The sequence below is a fragment of the Filicampus tigris genome, chromosome 1 (assembly GCF_054856515.1).
Source record: "Filicampus tigris isolate MCC_2025a chromosome 1, RoL_Ftig_1.0, whole genome shotgun sequence".
Lineage (NCBI taxonomy): Eukaryota > Metazoa > Chordata > Actinopteri > Syngnathiformes > Syngnathidae > Filicampus > Filicampus tigris.
In genome coordinates, this window is record NC_141217.1 from 36,301,994 (window position 1) to 36,320,174 (window position 18,181).

An 18,181-nucleotide genomic window follows, 5' to 3' on the forward strand; every position below is an offset into this window, starting at 1 on the left:
TGCGCCCTCCGTCCTCGGAGTGACCAAGTACATGCAATTACCACAAGTAATTTGGGAAAAAGTGAAATATTTTCGAACAGTTAAAGCTGTATTTATTATAAATATACCTGTGTATTTACAAGAATTTTGTACTGCACTGGGCGTTTCAGATCACAAAGTACAAAAGATTGACAAATGGTTTTAACGGACAAACTCTCCCCACTTTTAGTCTGTTAAATCTAGGTTCCTCTAAATACAGTAGACACCCACTTTTCACAGGGGATAGGGACTCAGCCCAATAGCAGAAAACCACAAATAATTGACAGCACCTACATTTTTTTATACCATAATTTTTGGACTACAAAGTGCACCTAATTAACAACCGCAACAGCTCAAATTAGCCATAAAAGCTAACATGTACATATGTTGGCTGCTTTGGCTTTAGCCATGAGAGGCCAATAGTGAATCCATCATGTATAGGTCCGTATTCACTCTTCGCATGCGGCCAGGTTTGGTCAAAGATTTGTCCAGGCCTCCCTCTGAATTATGCAAATGACTGATATGAACCCGAGATCCCCTCTGAGAGATTTTAGTTTCTCAGTCAAGGTTTGCTTGACACATTTCTTGCAGCTAGCTGATGCTGAAAAAACAGCACATGCTTTCGAGACCTCTGTGGCCTGAGTATTGACTAGAATGAAGAGAAGAAATTATGTTGCTCCTGAAATAAAAACAATGGAAAAAACTCCTTCCTCACTGCATGCTATACAAGTGAAAAGTGTTTAAAGCGAAAGTCAAGCCAAACCTATTTTTTTCAAGACTATATTCCCAGCAGGCCCATTAGTTGAAACATGGCATTCTGATTCATTTTGCGTTTGTGTGATATAAATTAAGCAGCACTCCTTTTTAGGCATCTCTGGGGGCTGCGATTTTGTCTTCTGTCGACTGAAAATGACATCACAACTGCTCACAACGACCAATCACGGCTGACCTGTTTTCTGAATCTGAGCCGTGATTGGTCGATGTGAGCAGTTGTGATGTCATTTTCAGTCGACAGAAGACAAAATGGCTGCCCCCAGATGTAGCTAAAAACGAGTGGATTAACACTTATTCCACAAACGCAAGATTTATCAGAATGCCCTGTTTCAACTAGTGGTCTTGCATAGAACATATTCTTGAAAAAAGACATGTTTGGGTTGACTTCCGCTTTAAGAATAAAATGTACCTGACTGGGTGAGGAGCATCTCTTCTCATAGGAAAGTCGGTTAGCATCCATGGAGAAGTGGAAGGATCTGTTGATGCTGTCCACAGTTACAGATTTATGGAACTTGTTGCATGCGCCCCTCTCCTCCTCCTCTTCCTCCTTCTGTTTCCTTTTCTTCCGCCTGTTGCGTCGCTCTTTTGCACTTTTCGAACTGAGCTTGGATGTCACAGAGGAGGACTCAGAGGTGGGGCCCCCCCTCCCGCTGTACTCGCCGTTCTCCGTGGCTGCTGCCGCGGCAACCTGTTAGCCAATCGGAAAACAAAACACAGTTGTCATGGCAACCCGGTGGCTGTCTGAAAGGCTCGGGCAAATGAGTATGAAGAGAAAGCTTGCCAGCCGAAAGCAGCCAAGGCAGTGCTGACGTATCAGCCTCTGGTCTAAGAATCTTTGTGTTATTTATCTGTTGAAATACACATTTTCGAATTGACTTGGGTAGAACCATATCTCTGCTCTGTTGACATTTTATATCTTTCATAGTTGTTTTCAAATTCTAGGGTTCACTTGAGGAAGCTGGTATCGGAAGATGTTTTTGGAGACACTGAGGTGACATTTTCTTTGCTGCTGGTATTTGCTCTTGTGCACAGATGCTTGCATGGATGAAAAATTGTACTGTACAATTCAGAATATAACACTCATCATTTCCAATGCTCTCATGTTCGGGGTTTTGTTTTAGCATGCCTTAGGATTTTTTTCAGTTCCCATTAAAATTCGAATATTTTGGACTATTCTTTTCTAAATGATTTATAAACATTAGTCCAGTCACTCAAAATGTATATTCGCCATCATCCAATTTCTGTACTCCTTTATATTTTTTCTCTCACAGAAAAAGTGCAATAATCTAGTAAGACATCAGACAACAAATACTACCTCGGTCTTAAGTCTGTGTCAAACTAAAAACGGTCTTGCCTGTACTTCCTCCTGCTGCCTCTTCAGCTGCTCCAGCATGGCCTGGAACTCCTCCTCTTTTTGTTGAGCCTCTTCTATGGTGGCCTGGTTCTGCTCATCATAGGCCATAGCCACAACAGCCAAGATCAGATTGACAAGGTAGAAGGAACCCAGGAAGATCACCAAAACGAAGAAGACCATGTAGGGCTTCCCTGCCGCACGCAAAGTCTAATGGATTCAAGATGATAATGATCACAATAACACAGTAGCTTTTGAAATAACAACAACACTACATCACGGCAGATGAAACAAACCTGCTGATAGAGGTTTTCCCAGAAATCCTGGGTCATGAGTCGGAACAGGGACAGGAAAGCCCAACTGAAGGTGTCAAAACTTGTGTAACCGTAGTCTGGATTAAGGCCCGCTTTGACACAAATGAAGCCTTCTGGACAAAGTCTGTCACACAATGATGATTTAACTTCATTTGAGATTAGACATCTTGGTTTCAAAATCAGAGGTTTGTTATGTACAGTATATGTGAACAAAAATAGTCTCTCAGAGCTTATTTGGCAAACGCAAAATCCTTACCCAGCCCCGGTGCCATTTCCACAAAGCAGAGCATCCCTGCGACCGGGGGGGTAATAGTAATTGTCTAAAAGAGAAGACATCAGAAATGTTAAACATTCAATTTCACCACTTTTTGCCACTCGCACATGGGTCTTCAGTTACGGGTATTGTAAGTAAAGCAGTTTAAAGGGGTTATACACTTCAGTCCAAAGCAAGGCTTCAAATAGCTTTTTTTTTCTTTGAGGAGCAATTTTGTTAATCAACGACTTCATTAGAGGAGCAATTTAGTAATTTTGAGGTGCATATTTTTTTCAGGTTAACCCCAGGGACAAGAGATTTATTAACCCTTTCAATTGGGGGGGTGAGGTTGGGGGGTTTGACTGTTGGGGAATTGAGTATCCTACTGAAAATTCCATTGAATAATCATGTATTCAGATAAACTATATTTTTATTTAATACATTTCACTTATTAACTAACAATGGGGGAATTTCAAACAAATCTAATCAAACTTAGCATTTCTTGTAACAAAAGAATAACGGATTAAAAAGGCTTTAACAACCTTTGTACGACTTCATTTGAGCAGCTAGCTGCTGGCATATCAGTATGCAACATAGCAGTAGCAGAGCTGGGCAATTCCACCTATATATGTGACAGTGACGGACCGGTCTGTCTATCCGCCAATGACGAACACCCATTTTGTAGACGATAAATGAAAGACGGGAAACTTAAAGAACTAGACGGACTAAGCATAGTCAGAAGCCCATTTTTTCCGTCTTTGTAATCATCTATTTTCACGGTGAGGCTTCAATGGCCGCGGCGAGGCTTCCGTTTCCCGTTGGCTGAGGCCGAGGCTTTTTGACAGCTTCTGGGTCCTAAAAGGAGACATATTTAGTCTGGCCACGGTGAGGCTTCCATGTCACGGTGAGTCTTTCGTTTCAAATATCGCTTACATACTAAAGTCAAAATACAGTATACAAAACCCAAATTTTGCACACAGTAAATTTTCGAGTAAACCGGGACAAGATCATCATAGTTCTGTGGATATTTTCTGCGACATTCTCTCTGGGTGGTGTGCTGTCAGATTTTTCTAATGTAAAATATGTGCCTTAATTGTCTCATAACGGTTTTGAAACACTGTCTCATACAGTGTCAGCCTTGAAATTTGGCAGTTGTGAAGTAAGGATTTTCCTTCAGGAAGGATTATCTGACTCAGTATGACTTTAGCAGAAGCTAGTTTGGACCCCGTTAACCCACATGCAGCACATTTGTATCTCGTTACTTGGCTTACTCTTATCACTGATGTACTTGGTCCAGTTGAAGCTGCTCTCTGTGCTGTTCAGGAACATATCGTTGAGTTCTGCTAGGCTGCTGTTGAAAAGAAACATGTCGGCGGCAACAGTGCTGCTGCTGTTGGTGTCGTTGCCAGGGGTGGGCAAGCGCACACATTTATGCCTCAGATTGCCCATGAAGAGCTGCAGGCCAATGAGAGCAAACACGCTGAGGCAGAACACCGTCAGGATCATAACGTCCGACAGTTTTTTAACTGACTGGATCAATGCGCCGACGATCGTCTTCAAGCCTGAGTGGGAGACAGGGTAAGGGGATTTGTGGGACATGGCACAAGGAGAAATGATTACTACCTGTCACACATCAGCTTATAAAGAGAGTAGTCCAACAAAAGCTTATCAAATGTACAAATACTGTATGTATGAACTCTTTGACTGTCATATCAGAATCAAGCTGATATACGTCACTGTTTATCACGGATAAACAAGAAACCATGAGAGGTGATGGTCTATTCTGCGATGTGAACTCACAGCACACATCCATGCCGTGGATGCATCTGGCATTCGCAGCCGGATTGAAAAGTGCATTAAAAAGTCATGGTATTAAAAGCCCCATGGAATGTAACAAAGTAAATAAGTGAATCTGTTGAAGCCACCTATAAAATAGGTGGTGGGCAGTGATTGATTTGCACCGTACGCCATAACAAAGGCAAAGCTCCGACAGCTAACTGCCAGCTCATTTACTGGCCGAGAAGCTGCGGCACATCTCACTTGCTTATAAGATCCAAACACGGATGCATGATAGATGATAATGATTGGATTGGGCAGCTATTTGCCATCATTTGATGTTTGAAATATCTCGTGGCAAGTCAGTGTTATCCATGTCATCATCCATGCCAGAGCAAACACAGCAAGGAAATAAATAAATTAGTCACGGAATGCACACGTTGGTCATGAAATAATTAATAGTTCAATAGAATTATTCAACAATATATATTTCACAATATGAAAAAAATCTGACAAATATGAAGCAATTTTTGAATAAGGTTTTAAATATGCATAGTGGACGTGACTCGGCACCGGCATATTCACCTTTCGTGGATTTGATTTAAATATTTTTACATTTTTAAAATATTTTTTTCTTTTTGTGGTGGTAACCCCCGTTTCCTACAAAACACACATTGGAGGTTTATCAGTGTATTTTGAATAAAATTTGGGGTTTGGAAAAAGTTTTTCACTATTCGCAGGCCGACTTGGTTCCTATCCTCCACGAATAACGGGGCCACTGTATTTCAAAACATGAATTTAGCCATGTTTGGAATATGTATTGAATTGGCTTCATATTTATTTAATATTCAAATTTGGCACAAAAACCTTTCCTAGAAAACAACACGTTTACAGAAATCATTCAAATTTAGTGAGGCTAGTGATGAACCATCACCTTCCAGGTGAAACCGAGAAGGGAAACTTTTCAAACAGTAAAAATACAGTCATGCAGTAAAATGTGGCTATTTTTAACGGACGCAGTAAGTGCATTAAACTAGGGATTGGCATGAAACATCTGAAGTCTAAAGAAAAAGCACAAAGTTGAGGAAAAGAAGCTTAAATTTGCTGAGATGAGGCAATGAGTTGCGTTCTTGCAAAATGCATTCTGAGAACAAAATATTGTGACATTGCAAAAGCTTATCAAACAATGCTGTTAATATTTGGAAACTAATGCAGTACTTACTTTTTGGGGTATGTGTTGTGCAGTGGCATGGCAGTGGATGTAATATGTAATTACGTATACTTTTTGATTTGTGCAATGAAAAGTGCTTTGAACTACTACTCACAAAAAAAAACATAACATGCCTCAAACAGCAATTATGCATGACACACGAAAACACACACACATTAGTTTGCCACCAGAAAATCTTCCTTTGCAAAGTCTCATGCATAAAGGAAAAAGCACAAAATCCACAGGTGGCTCCCAAGGCAAGAATAGATTTCAAAGAAAGAGTTCTGTCTTTCTACATGTCTAAAAGCTAGGAATCCTTTCAATCTATGCAGATCGGAGTCAGATTCCAGCTTTTTTTTTTTCTTAGGCAACGTGAAGGATGGCAAAACGGTGCTGTCAGGCTTGGCTGCAGTGAAGATGATCTCAGAAGTGAGTAGATGTTGCCAAAAACGCCACTTAGCAGTGAGCATTTCGTTCGCCCTTTTGGCCTTGATGGTGTGCTCACCTGGGATGACTGATATAGTTTTCAGGGCCCGCAGAACCCTGAAGGTTCGCAGTGCTGATACATTGCCCAGGTCCACAAACTCTGTGACATATCTGTAAGGGAGGAGGTAGCGAGGCAGGGGGAAGGGGTTCGGGGAGTTGCGGGGGTGTGAACGGGATGCACACGTTCACGCGCGCACAACACAGACACCCACACCCAAAGCGTAACAAAACAAATGGGGAGGGGTCATGGAAAAGGGGAGGAAGCGGCAAATGGTCACACACAGGAGGATAAACTAGGGCAGCCTTACCTGGTATCACTGAGATAGTTTTCAAAGCTCTCAATACTCTGAACGTGCGCAGAGCTGAAACATTGCCTAGGTTTACAAACTCGGTTATATACCTGCAGAATTAAATGCACAGTTATCGCACAGCATCGCTACAGAATGAGCACAAACACGTACAGGCATTTCAGAAAAGAAAACACCACTCTCAAATATGCATACTTGCCAACTTTCCCGATTCACCCGGGAGACTCCCGAACAGTTCCCGATCAGTCATTTCTCCGGCTAATCTCCCGATTTTACAGTCAAGTGAACAGTTTACGTTGTGGGGAATATTTGTCTCAATATGTGGCACACCTGGCCTGCTGGCACGGTTACGAGATGCTCGCTGGAGGTAGTGATAGCCTGGCTTGGACCCATAATACAGCCACGGTTCTAGCGGAAAAGCGTTGGAGGCTGGAGGGGAGGGGACTGCAGTGTTCATACATGGCAGAGGTGGATAGTGAGCGAGATGACCAGACACACTTTAATTTGATGTGAGATAAATAATGCATAGTAAATGCATTGCAGTGTAACCTCACTATTGAGCCTTATCTGGTACTCATTTAATTACATCAACCTGCTCATTTATCCATTGTCCTCAATGATAAACAGAATAGGTTATTGAATATCAGAGAAACAGCTCCGTACGCATGATTTTCTTTCACGTGGTAAATATAAGGGAAGAAACTGGGAAACCTGGCGAAGAAATTGTTGGGCCGATACGTAGATGAAAAAAAAAAATCTCCCTATTTCTCACAATGCAAAGTTGGCAAGTATGAATAAGTAACCTTACACAGATAGAAGCAAAAAAAAAACAATACAATACTTGATGCATTATTTAGCACTTCCAAGATGAGTAGCTAGAGTAGAATACCCCCCCCCCCTTATCTTTAATCCCCTTAATGCCTTGTTCTTATCTATTCGTAACTTTTCTTTAACTCATCAAAAGTGTTCAGTAAATGAGCTCCATGTTGAAGTGCCAGTTGTTCATGTTTTGTAATCACAAAAGCACACACTGAAGCATTGATCAAATCTGCTCTGGACAAGTGCAAATGTCATTTTACCCAAAATGCAATGCAATGCCCACGACACAGACTTCAAGTTGGAGGCAATCGACTTGGCCACTGAAAAAAGGCCATCAAGCTCCTGAGTTTGGAGTAAATGAATCAATGACGTTGGAAGAAGCAGTGTGGAGAATGATATTGAATAAACGTGACTATCCAAAGATAGAATTTTGCTTCTATTACTTTGTGCTGTTTCAACTTGTTCATTTTCTACATACAGAAAGTTTTCATAAGGGGGTATTACCAGATATTTAACCCGTCTGGCAAGTAAGTCCTTACCAAGACATTTCTTGATGACTGTTGTTTGTGAAGGTGTGTAATTGCACAATTTAATTTCTCAGGGTATTGAATCGATTACAACTGGACTGCTGTGTTTGCTCTGCCCAAACAGAGCAGTCCAGCTACGATCAAGTCAATGCCCGGAGACAGAAATGATCTGGATCAGGGGTCACCAACTCCGGTCCTCGAGGGCACCTGTCCTGCGGGTTTTCAATCTCTCCCTGCTGTAACACACCTGTTAAAATGATCAGGATCGTTATCAGGCTTCTCAAGAGCTTGCTGATGAGCTGATCATTTGAATCAGGTGTGTTACAGCAGGGAGGGATTGAAAACCTGCAGGACAGGTGCCCTCGAGGACCGGAGTTGGTGACCCCTGATCTGGATGAATGAGAATATCCACAGTCATGCATGGATTTATCTGTTGAAATTGAAAAAAAAACTCCCTTGGGAAACAAAGTGCACATATTTGATTTTCAAATCTATTTTCTTGTTAATTTGGCCTTAATCAATTTGTGAAAGGTCCGATTACGGTCGGTGCTTTTTGGAATGCTGAGTTATTGCGAGCCTTTAGTGTAAACCAAAACCACTCCTATGTAAAAAAAAAAAAAAAATGACTGCACATCTCTCCGAAGACACTGGCAATATGTGACAATTCGAAATCCCCCTTTGGCTCAAGTCTGTGGACATGTGTGACATCCTGAGCGGAGGATGTTTATAATGAAGCTGTCTGTGCTCACGTCCTTATCGATGCAGCCATCTTTGCAGCTTTTGGCCGCGATCAATACGTCAAGCCCAAGTGCACAACTGGACTGTCAACTCGTGAAATAACTGGAAACTTTGCCTGCTTACAAGGAGACCATAGAACGTTTCACTGCCCATGGAAACCACGCTATCTGTTATCCCGCCTCTCCGATGTCGACCAGAGCATGGAGGAAGGTGTCAGAAAGCATGAGTCACTTTCCAGAGATCTTTCCAAAACCCATATGAAGCAAGATGCTGAAGCAATTGAACTTGCCCTCAAATGGTTTCAGAAGAACAAACCATTTGACCATGATCGAGACAATGACAAAGGCGTTGCTGGCGCCATTCTCGACAGGATTCACCTGCACAGGGGATGACCCGGCCAATTCAAGAGAGAGCTGCAGATGGATGCCGATAAAGCTGGATGCATAGTCAATGACATCGACCACAGTGAAGTGGTAGAAGGTCCAAGCCTCGTCATCACCCATAAAGACAGCCGGGGTCAACGAGAAGATTTCCCTTGACTGACTCAAGTTGTTCAAATGACAGATTGTGGCCAAACGGGAAATGACAGTTGAGACAAGATGAGAGTAGGAACTCCCTCCCTTGCCACTGTACCTGTTCAGCAACAAAAATCAGAGAATGAACAAAGTCAACAAGGCAGACTTTTTCAAGATTAGCCTGTTGAGTTGTCTGACTGACGTGAGCTCAAATAACCTGTCCCGCTCCATTCAAGTAGTTGATGGAGGAAGGCTCCCGTACTGTATACGGTGAAGACTGACAGACTCGGCAGCAGATTGCCAACAGTTACCTGAGCTATATGAATTATCTTAGCCACAGCTCTCAGAAGATCATTGTGGTCTATAAAGGCAGTTTGGCAGAAGATCATGATCATATCCAGCGTACGAAGCGCTCGTTCTGTGTGATTTGACCGAATATGACACATTGGACACCAAGGGTAAAGCTCGTTGACAACACGCTAATCGACCTCCTCTCTTCCACATTTCCAGGGTCCAAGAAGCTTTCTCTGAAAGACAGAGACACTACCTGCTTTTTTTGTCATGACGTCACATCATTGCTTGTGCAAATGCTGGCCATGGTAAAACAACGCTATCTGATAGTTAGTGATTATAATCATTATTTGATGCCTAAAGCACTTTGAACCCCTATCCCACTGAGCGGCAAACATATGTGAGCGGAGCTCTGCAGGGGGCAATGTTTAACATACATTTTCTTTGACATACAAGCTACAAAGGATTACCGTATGTACGGTAGTCATTCAGGTTGGTAATACGATCTTCCAATACATGTGTCATTCACCAGCAACGTCACTGGGCACAACCGGGTGCAGCATGTTCTCTCTGAATGCAGGAATGATCAAAACCGAGACATGGTACAGCTACCCAGCGCTCGCTGCATGTGTATCTTCAGGCCATGACTTTGGATCACAATGTCTACGGATGCACATTGGGTGTTCATGGTTATGAGCCAGTTCCAGTATTTGACGACATAAATCATGAGGGGCTATTTCTGTTCATAAGATGTAAATTGTCTTGCACTGGAGATTGAAGCAACCAGCAGTGCAGCTGCAAAAAAAAAACAAAAAAACGGTATAATATCCATGTCAGCATCTTGAGTTTGAAAAGACATTATGTACAATAATTCTGCTCGAACATTGAACTCTGAAACATTTGACATGCACATAATACATCGGTATTTGCTCTAAATATGATTTAAAAAATCATAGTAGATCAGTATTTGCTCTAAATATGAGTAAAAAATGTATTGAATTACTACAATGACTTTAATATTAAAATGTAAAAGTGGGCATTTTTTTTTCCACAAAGCAATATTTTTAACGCTTGCAATCAATGAACCTGAAAAACCTGGAGTAGGACTCATCATATATACAAAGTAAGTTAATTTGGGTGAAATAATTTTAGTTTAACATTTATGAAGTTCAGGAGAAGGACTCACAACATTTACAATTTTCTTTCAACATTTGCACCAGGGGTTGATGTTCAATATTACAATCCATGCAATTATAGACCTTCACAAACACAGCAACAGTGGATACATTTCTTGGTAAGGATTTACTTTCCAGATTATCATCATTTTCCTTACTAGTTGCCAGTTTTTGGTTTCTTTCCTTATTTGTATGTGTAATATGTCAGTCTTACCAATCTGCTCATGTATGGATTTTTATTTTATTCATTTTCTAATTGGTCCACCTTATTATGTATTGTACAATTTTTGAGGCAGGGGATACATACAGACCCCTCCAAAAGTATCTACTGTTCAAAGAAGAGTTTGATAAGACACAAACGTTTTATGGATTGATGAAACCAAGATGAACCTCTACCAAAGGGGTGGAAAGGCCAAAGTATGGAGAAAGAAAGGATCTGCTTACGATCCAAAACACAAGTTCATCATCATCATCAAGAAGCATGGTGGAGGTAAAGTCATGGCTTGGGCTTTCATAGAAGATTCCGTCAATCTTTATTGATGATGTAACTCACGGTAGCGGCAGAATGAACTCTGAAGTCTCCAAAGCCATTTTGTCTGGCAATTTACAGAAAAATGCATCCAAACTAATCGTGAGAGGCTTCAGCTTTGGGCATGGTTTCCAATAAGTACAACAATATAACCCTCCTCTTTCTCACTCAGTGATGAGCAGTAAAAGTCAAAGTGTGCCAAAATACTTACGCCATGAGGATCACGCTAAAGTCTAGCCAGTTCCAAGGGTCGCGCAGAAATGTGAACTTCCCCATGCAGAAGCCTCTGGCCAGGATCTTTATGAGGGACTCAAAAGTGTAAATCCCTGTGAATGTGTATCTGGCGAACAAGGAACAGTGACAAATAGTGTATTAAAGACAGATTGCAGGAGTCAAATTACTTTGTATTGGTTCATCCACCAAGTCAAGTTTGTGATCAAATTAAGATTTTGTTAGCCTGACGACCGAAGGCAAAGCTAGAGGCGTGGCCTAATGCAAGGGTTACTACTAGAGTGCTGAAAAAAAAAAAAAATAAAAGAGCACTTCTAAAGACCGCAAATGCTTCCGATGTACAATACTGTATTTTCACTTGTGGAAGTGGCACTTCACCACTGCCGCTGCATCAGACTTGTCAATTAGTGAAGCGGATATGTGGAAGTTACACACGCAGCTAACTGCAAATCCACTTTGCTTTTGGCTTTGACACGATAGTTTCTTTGTGGTCCGGCGGGCCGGACTCTGCGTTTAACTACAAACAATGTTAACCTCTAAGTTGTGATTCAAATTGACATGGAAATTCCAGGAAATAAAATCTCTTGTCTCATATTCATCATTTGACTCAATGTTTTCAATACACAGCAAACGATATAAAGCAATTGGATGCGCCAGCCTAATTCTTTTGGAAGGTATAATGATGTCATACAATGATGTACACACAATAAGAAATACAAGTCCTGCTAAACTTGAATCCTCTATAAACAAACATGTCAGATTCTCAATAAACACGCATTGGGCCCTGTTTTCGTGTCCAGCGCAGGTCTAGTCCAAAGTGTATCTTAACTGTGCGCATGGGTGGAGTTTTCCATCTTTTGGTATTTTTGTAAATGAGCACAGTTGGAAATGGCAGTTTGCACCATTGTGGGAGTGAACACAGCCACTTGTTTACCGGCCAATCGGAGCGGCTACCCGCATTCCCTTTAAAGTCAGCACATCAGAGGTCTACATGGCGGAAGCATAACAATCTCACTGGAGTAGATGCGAGGGATCAACACACGCAAAGTACGTTTATAAAGAGCACAAACCAGTGAAGTGCAATCTGCGCAAGAACCAAATCCTTCAAACCCGCGTTTCACTTAGTTTAAGTGTTGTCTACTTTCTGTCACCAAATTGTCAACGTTGTTGGTGCACCAGGGGTGTCGTGTAATAGAAAATGCTCTCAGTCTGCCAAAATGACCAGCGAGGTGTAGTGTGGTTTGCCAGTACACTTGCACAAAAACGTGGCAGTTTTTATGCCGAGCGCACATGCACCTTTGCTTTGAAAATAGGGTCCGTTCTCTTCATTTTATTTTCTACAACAGAGTAACAATGAGTCAATTGGAAAGAGAGAAAAGGGACTTACTCTACATTCTTGGCCCATTCCGGAGGGTTACTTAGGGTCATGAAAGCACAGTTGGTTAGGATGGTGAACATGATCAACATGCTGAACATCGTTGAAACCCAAGAGTCAAGGAATTCAATGGAAAACTGATGTTCGCATGCTTTGTAAAGTAAAAAAAAATCCTGAGCATCGAGTCTCATTTAGTCTAATAAATAAATCTATAATCTGAAGCTCTGTCAATCACACACTTGAAAGGATATGAGTGTACTAAAACTCTAATAGCTATCCTCCTAAGCGGGTTGAAGGGACTTAAGATGTACAAGGCAGGAGTGGCGTTGAAACGGAAGATTGCCTTCCCACGATTCAATACTATGAAAGTCTGAAAGAGGAGACAAAACGTAGTGAGGACATTGAAATATGTTGCACATTATTAAAACTGTAACCAACTACAGTAGAGTATGTCAATGTGTGTGTAGTCTAGACTACACAGTAGTCTGAGGGCCTGATTTACTCAACTCATTCCACAACTGGCGCAAACTTGACTGCTCACACAAACTGAAGCTGATCTAGTAACCAGGTGCACCAAGGAAATGACCGCACCGCTCATTTTGCGTGTTCTGGGAGGGTCGCGTGCAAATAGGTTAATTAAGAAAGCAACATTAGCAAACCTGAGGCAAAGGCGAATTTCTGATCTTTAGATACCACAACTGAAAGGGAGGTGCGAAATGAGAGGAGACGAGAAGAACAGAGCCTTTTTCTGCTGTCTCATGTTATGTGACACAGGTTAAACCCAACACAATCTGGCTTTTATATGATTGCTGGCTAACCCACAATTATCACAGTGATGGATTTCTTTTCTTGCTGTAATTCAGTAATGTGTTTGTTTGCGTCTTCAACTAACGCTTCTAATTCCATTACGTCAAACATCATTTTGCGCTTGGGGCGTTCCCAAATTTTCCATGTTGGTACATCAGGAGGTACCCAAAGCGCACATCCCTCTTTTTGTTATGGCAGCGTTCAAACACCTGTTGCAAACAGTGGCCACAATCAAGTGAGACACAATTTAGCGCTATTCAGGATCTTAGTAAAGTAGCTTGTTGCAATTGGGGGAAAACAATCATCATGGACAAACAGACCAACCAAACTTCACAAAACAAAGACATGAGAATGAATGCACCGCCGCAATGTAGTGTATAATGTATAATACTTGTCAAAAATTCTACAAGCAGCTTTCCCTGTGAGGTTTACTGTACTCCAAATTGTATGTCACTTGGGGCATTAATTCAGTATTGCAGTTGTATCTTGTTGCACAAAATCTCAACTATGTCCATCCACCAGCCCCTCAATGGAAATTGTTTGGTCAGATACTTTAGTGATTGATTCAAACAGACCTTCTGATTGTTGTAATAGCTGTCCAAATCCTCCAGAGGAGTGGACACCAGACCTGGAGGGATGTCACCATAGATGAAAGGAAGTGATTTTCCAGCCTCCAAGTCACTGTTGGGCTTGGGCCCATTTTCGTCGTCGCAGTCACTGCGACGATCTGCCCGTGGTCTCCGGGCCTCCTCTTCGGCGATGCACCCTTCAATGGCAGCCAGAGACTCCGGGACAAAGGGGCGGAAGCTGTCGGGACCAGGCGGTACCAGCAATTGAGCCATTTTGTCATCCTGCTCCTTTAAGTCAAGAGTGGCTCAGTTGGATTAGGGAGCTGCAACACAGAAGGAAATGAAGGGTTATTAGTTGGGTTGTGCCATATCCAGGGTTTTTCCTTCATTCAAAACTGAGAGGCGGCCACCTCCAGCTAATTGTGTGCCCGCCTCCAGCCAGAGCGATTGATATTACTTGATGTTCCTCTGTGGCAACAACATATTTAAAGTACAGTTGCAGCGTTTACCACAACGGAGGCGAACTATCCGTTCGGCCTTGCCAACCCACCACACGCGAGCCGCATGCAGCTCTTTGCCCGGTCTCATGCGGCTCTTAAAGCCCTTTTCGCTCTAAAGTTGCGGCACGCAATTGTTAACCCCATTCACGTGTATGTGATGAGGCGGCGGCACCACAGAATGGAGCGTTGCTGGCATAATGAAAGGTCAGTCGGACTCGCCGACGAACGCCCGTTTAAAATTAGAGACGGACCGACCTATAGACGGGTACGATTTTATTTCTCCCCCGGAAAAAAAGGCGAATGATGGACTGTGGAAGGGTACCCGCGCTGCAGATGGACGACGAATAAAAGACGCTCAATTTTGAGTAAAATGCCCAGCTCTGGCAAAAGCAATACAATATAGTGGTTGTTTTCCGACTAAGGCGCGTTGCATTGTGGGTATTACTAGAAATGCCCAATATTCCGAATTGTCCATACGGTGGGTTGTTTTTTACTAGAAATGCCCGGATAATCTAAATTGTCCATTCGACTTTACGGCGGCGACGTCGTGACCTCCGAAAGCGAGAAGGGCTACGCAAAAAAAAAAACTGTTTGCGGTTATTAAAACTGTTTGGGAATGTCTGGCGAACGTCTTTGCAAGTGTTTTCAACATTGAATGAATCCTTACAAAAAACACAGCATTCTCTATGTGCGAACGCAAATCTTCATCGCACAGTGAGATACGGGCTTTACTGTCCATAATATCCCAAGTATAGTGGCGATCCTTCTAATAATTTCATAGGTTGACTAATACTAAAAAGTGTGAAATCAATACGTGATGTTTTTGGGGTGCCTGGCACCCGGCAAATCTTTCCCGGTGGTTGTCGCGATGCAAGCACATTAGTACGTGTTCAATGTGCGTGTTGCGGCGCCGTGCTCTTCGTCCCCAAAAAATAAAAAGGAGCACAGGTACAACGTTGACATGGTGGTCTTTTCAACCAAAGGTTCTCAGACAAATTTTTCTGTGATCCTCAGGCGCTGGGAACTAGCGTTTATCACGACAAAATTCTCTCCTCCACGTCTGGGGTGTCAGTTCAAAACATTGCTCTGGTAGTCACAGATTCAACTTCTTTTGCTTGTTCGTACAACCGCCAACGTTACAAAAAGTTACCAAGCCGAGCTGGATATTTTTCAATGCAACGGGGGCTTGTGATCGCTTAGAAAAGGGGGTGAAAAAACATTCAAAGAAACCGCTAGGTGAGACGAAACCCACTGTAACAAATAGCAAAATTCTGACCAAGAGTCTCTTAAGTCACTCACATAATCGGTTCCCCATGAGAGCCCTCAGGAATAAAATGGATCATTTTTACTTTCTCAGCTTCCATCACATGGTTCTCTGCTCTGCCCTTTTCTTCTTAATCTTCCTCACCAAAAACAGAGTAATTTTACAGACCACCATTCTATGCCGTCTAGCTATACTCCTTCTCCCCTTCAAATATACTGCACATGTGTGCTCCTACATTGACCTCTTGTTGGTCACCATATGTTTCTGCCTCTTCTGGAGAAAAATATTCAGGATGCTCTAAATTACTCTGTCTAGCTCAAGGGTAGGCAATTAAAGTCATCAAGGGCCGGTGTCCTGCCTGTTTTCCATCTTTCCCTGCCGCAACGCACTTGATTCAAATGATCATATAATCGGCAAGGTCGGCAGAAGCTGGATAACGATCCTGATCATTTGAATCAGGTGGGTTGTAGCAGGATGACATTAAACATGCAGGACACCGGCCCTTGAGGACCAGAATTGTCCACCCCTGGTCTAGCTCCTTCCAGAATTTCTGTCTTCTACTTCACATCCTACCAGACATCCAGACCGTCTTATTAAGACTTAATAGGCACAACATGAGAGCCCCATGTGCAGCGCCGAGCTGGTAAATGAAAGAGGTGGTGTCATGCATGTACTGTTATATCTCAAAAGTTTTGAGTTGTAAAGTCCTTTGTGGAGTTGTTGTCACACCGGCATTGAAAGCAGAAAGCAGCATTTTGTGAGCGAGGAAATGTGAGTAAAGAATTAAGAGAATGTACTGTTTTAAATCTGCTGGGTTTAGGTGGGAGGTAAAAAGTGACTACAGTAGTTTTACAGGTCCAGTTGTATGGCCACTGACTCAAGTGACATCATAAAAAAGTCGTAATTGTGGTCATCGATGATGTACTGGAGCAGTGACTCGTACCGACTGTGCCGTGAGAGCTCCGAGAGTGTGCCCCAGTAAATTATCCAATTTCACTTAGTAGGTCTGGGAATTACTATATCCATCCATCCATTATCGATACCGCTCATCCTCACAAGGATCGCGGGACGTGCTGGAGCCTATCCCAGCTGTCTTCAGGCAGCAAAAAAGATGAATCTATAGCCATATTTGTTATTAAGCAACATGCTAGTGGGCTGGGAAGCCTTAAAACTACGAGTTGATTGCAATTGCACCAGGTGTGCAGTGTGCACCTCCCTGCTCACCTCTTCCCTGCACCACCTATGGGGGCAAATAACAGAATGCAGGGAAAACTAAACACGGAGAAAAAAACCCTAAAACATTTACCAAGAGAGAGCATGACAATTGTAGACCATAATATATGGCGCAGCTCTATAGGAGACTCGGAAAACAACGCCCAGAGACCAAAATATTCATGATATTTTTAGAATTTAGTTGACCTAGAGGGCCAAGGGACAAATGACCTAAGGAAAACTAGACAGTATCTTCCGGAACTTTCATAAAGGGACACATATTTTACATTGAGAGAAAAATAATTAAAAACACTATGCGTGGCTGAAGCTATGGACTGAAATTATGGTGTCATCTGAATTTACTCACAGATTTACATAGTGTGAAACCTGAGCCTGTTTAGTTAAACACAAAGCTATTGTTTTGTTTTATGGCAACAGGTGGATATACAGGTTATAACTAAAAATATTCATCTGAAGAAACTGATCACAATGATTTCTCACAATAATTATCAACAACGATCATGGGTGTCAATCTCCATGGGGTGGAGAGAGACAAAATAAAACTCTAGTATAATATAAATGTATAAAATATATCAATATGTATATTCTATAAATTCCAGGAAGTGTTGAAAATGTCCTCATTGTGTGACCATTAATATCTGAGACGTTTCAAATAAGCACTTCCACAACGTTCCTAGGAAATCACAATGTGCTCTCGTGAGCTATTTTTTTTTTAGAACTTGCCTTCGGGCATACGGTTTTACCCGGTACCCGTGGGCACACTATGTTGGTGACCATGCCTAGCTTGTACTTTATTGCCATAATCTCTTCCCCCTTTCACATTTAACCTTTTATTAGAACCAAGCCATAAAACCAAGTGAGGCTTTGAAGCCAACAATTAGTGGGAAACACCGAGGTTCAAATTCAGGCCCGGAAAACCACATGTCGTTCAGCACAGTGAAATGACACGTTATGTAAACCGCGGAGTGGTATGCCCAACCATTAACAATTCAAAACAAGTAAACACAAACCCACTGCATGAACAAAAAGAGCACAATTAATTCCATATTTAAAGATGCTTTTGCGAGTGGACCTCTGAAAGGAGTCTGCATGGGCGTGTCCTTGCCAGATGTGTGCCT

General features: G+C 42.2%; 1 protein-coding gene across 3 annotated transcripts in view; it reads right to left on the reverse strand.

The window, feature by feature from the left end:
* The window catches only part of LOC147153894 (sodium channel protein type 2 subunit alpha-like), a 39,631-nt gene that overhangs the window by 20,414 nt on the left and 1,036 nt on the right, over nt 1–18,181 (reverse strand). Inside the window, exons 2-11 of one of the 3 annotated variants that reach the window (XM_086037422.1) lie at nt 14,073–14,389; nt 12,942–13,060; nt 12,703–12,792; nt 11,296–11,424; nt 6,202–6,293; nt 3,982–4,272; nt 2,714–2,777; nt 2,440–2,581; nt 2,147–2,353; nt 1,202–1,480 (exon numbers count right to left, since the gene is read on the reverse strand). In XM_086037422.1, the coding sequence (XP_085893548.1) occupies nt 1,202–1,480; nt 2,147–2,353; nt 2,440–2,581; nt 2,714–2,777; nt 3,982–4,272; nt 6,202–6,293; nt 11,296–11,424; nt 12,703–12,792; nt 12,942–13,060; nt 14,073–14,339 (1,680 nt within the window). In that variant the 5' untranslated portion in view covers nt 14,340–14,389. Of the gene's footprint in view, nt 1–1,201; nt 1,481–2,146; nt 2,354–2,439; nt 2,582–2,713; nt 2,778–3,981; nt 4,273–6,201; nt 6,294–6,490; nt 6,583–11,295; nt 11,425–12,702; nt 12,793–12,941; nt 13,061–14,072; nt 14,390–18,181 lie in introns of those variants that run through there. The other 2 variants (XM_086037431.1, XM_086037440.1) reach the window with 2 other exon arrangements.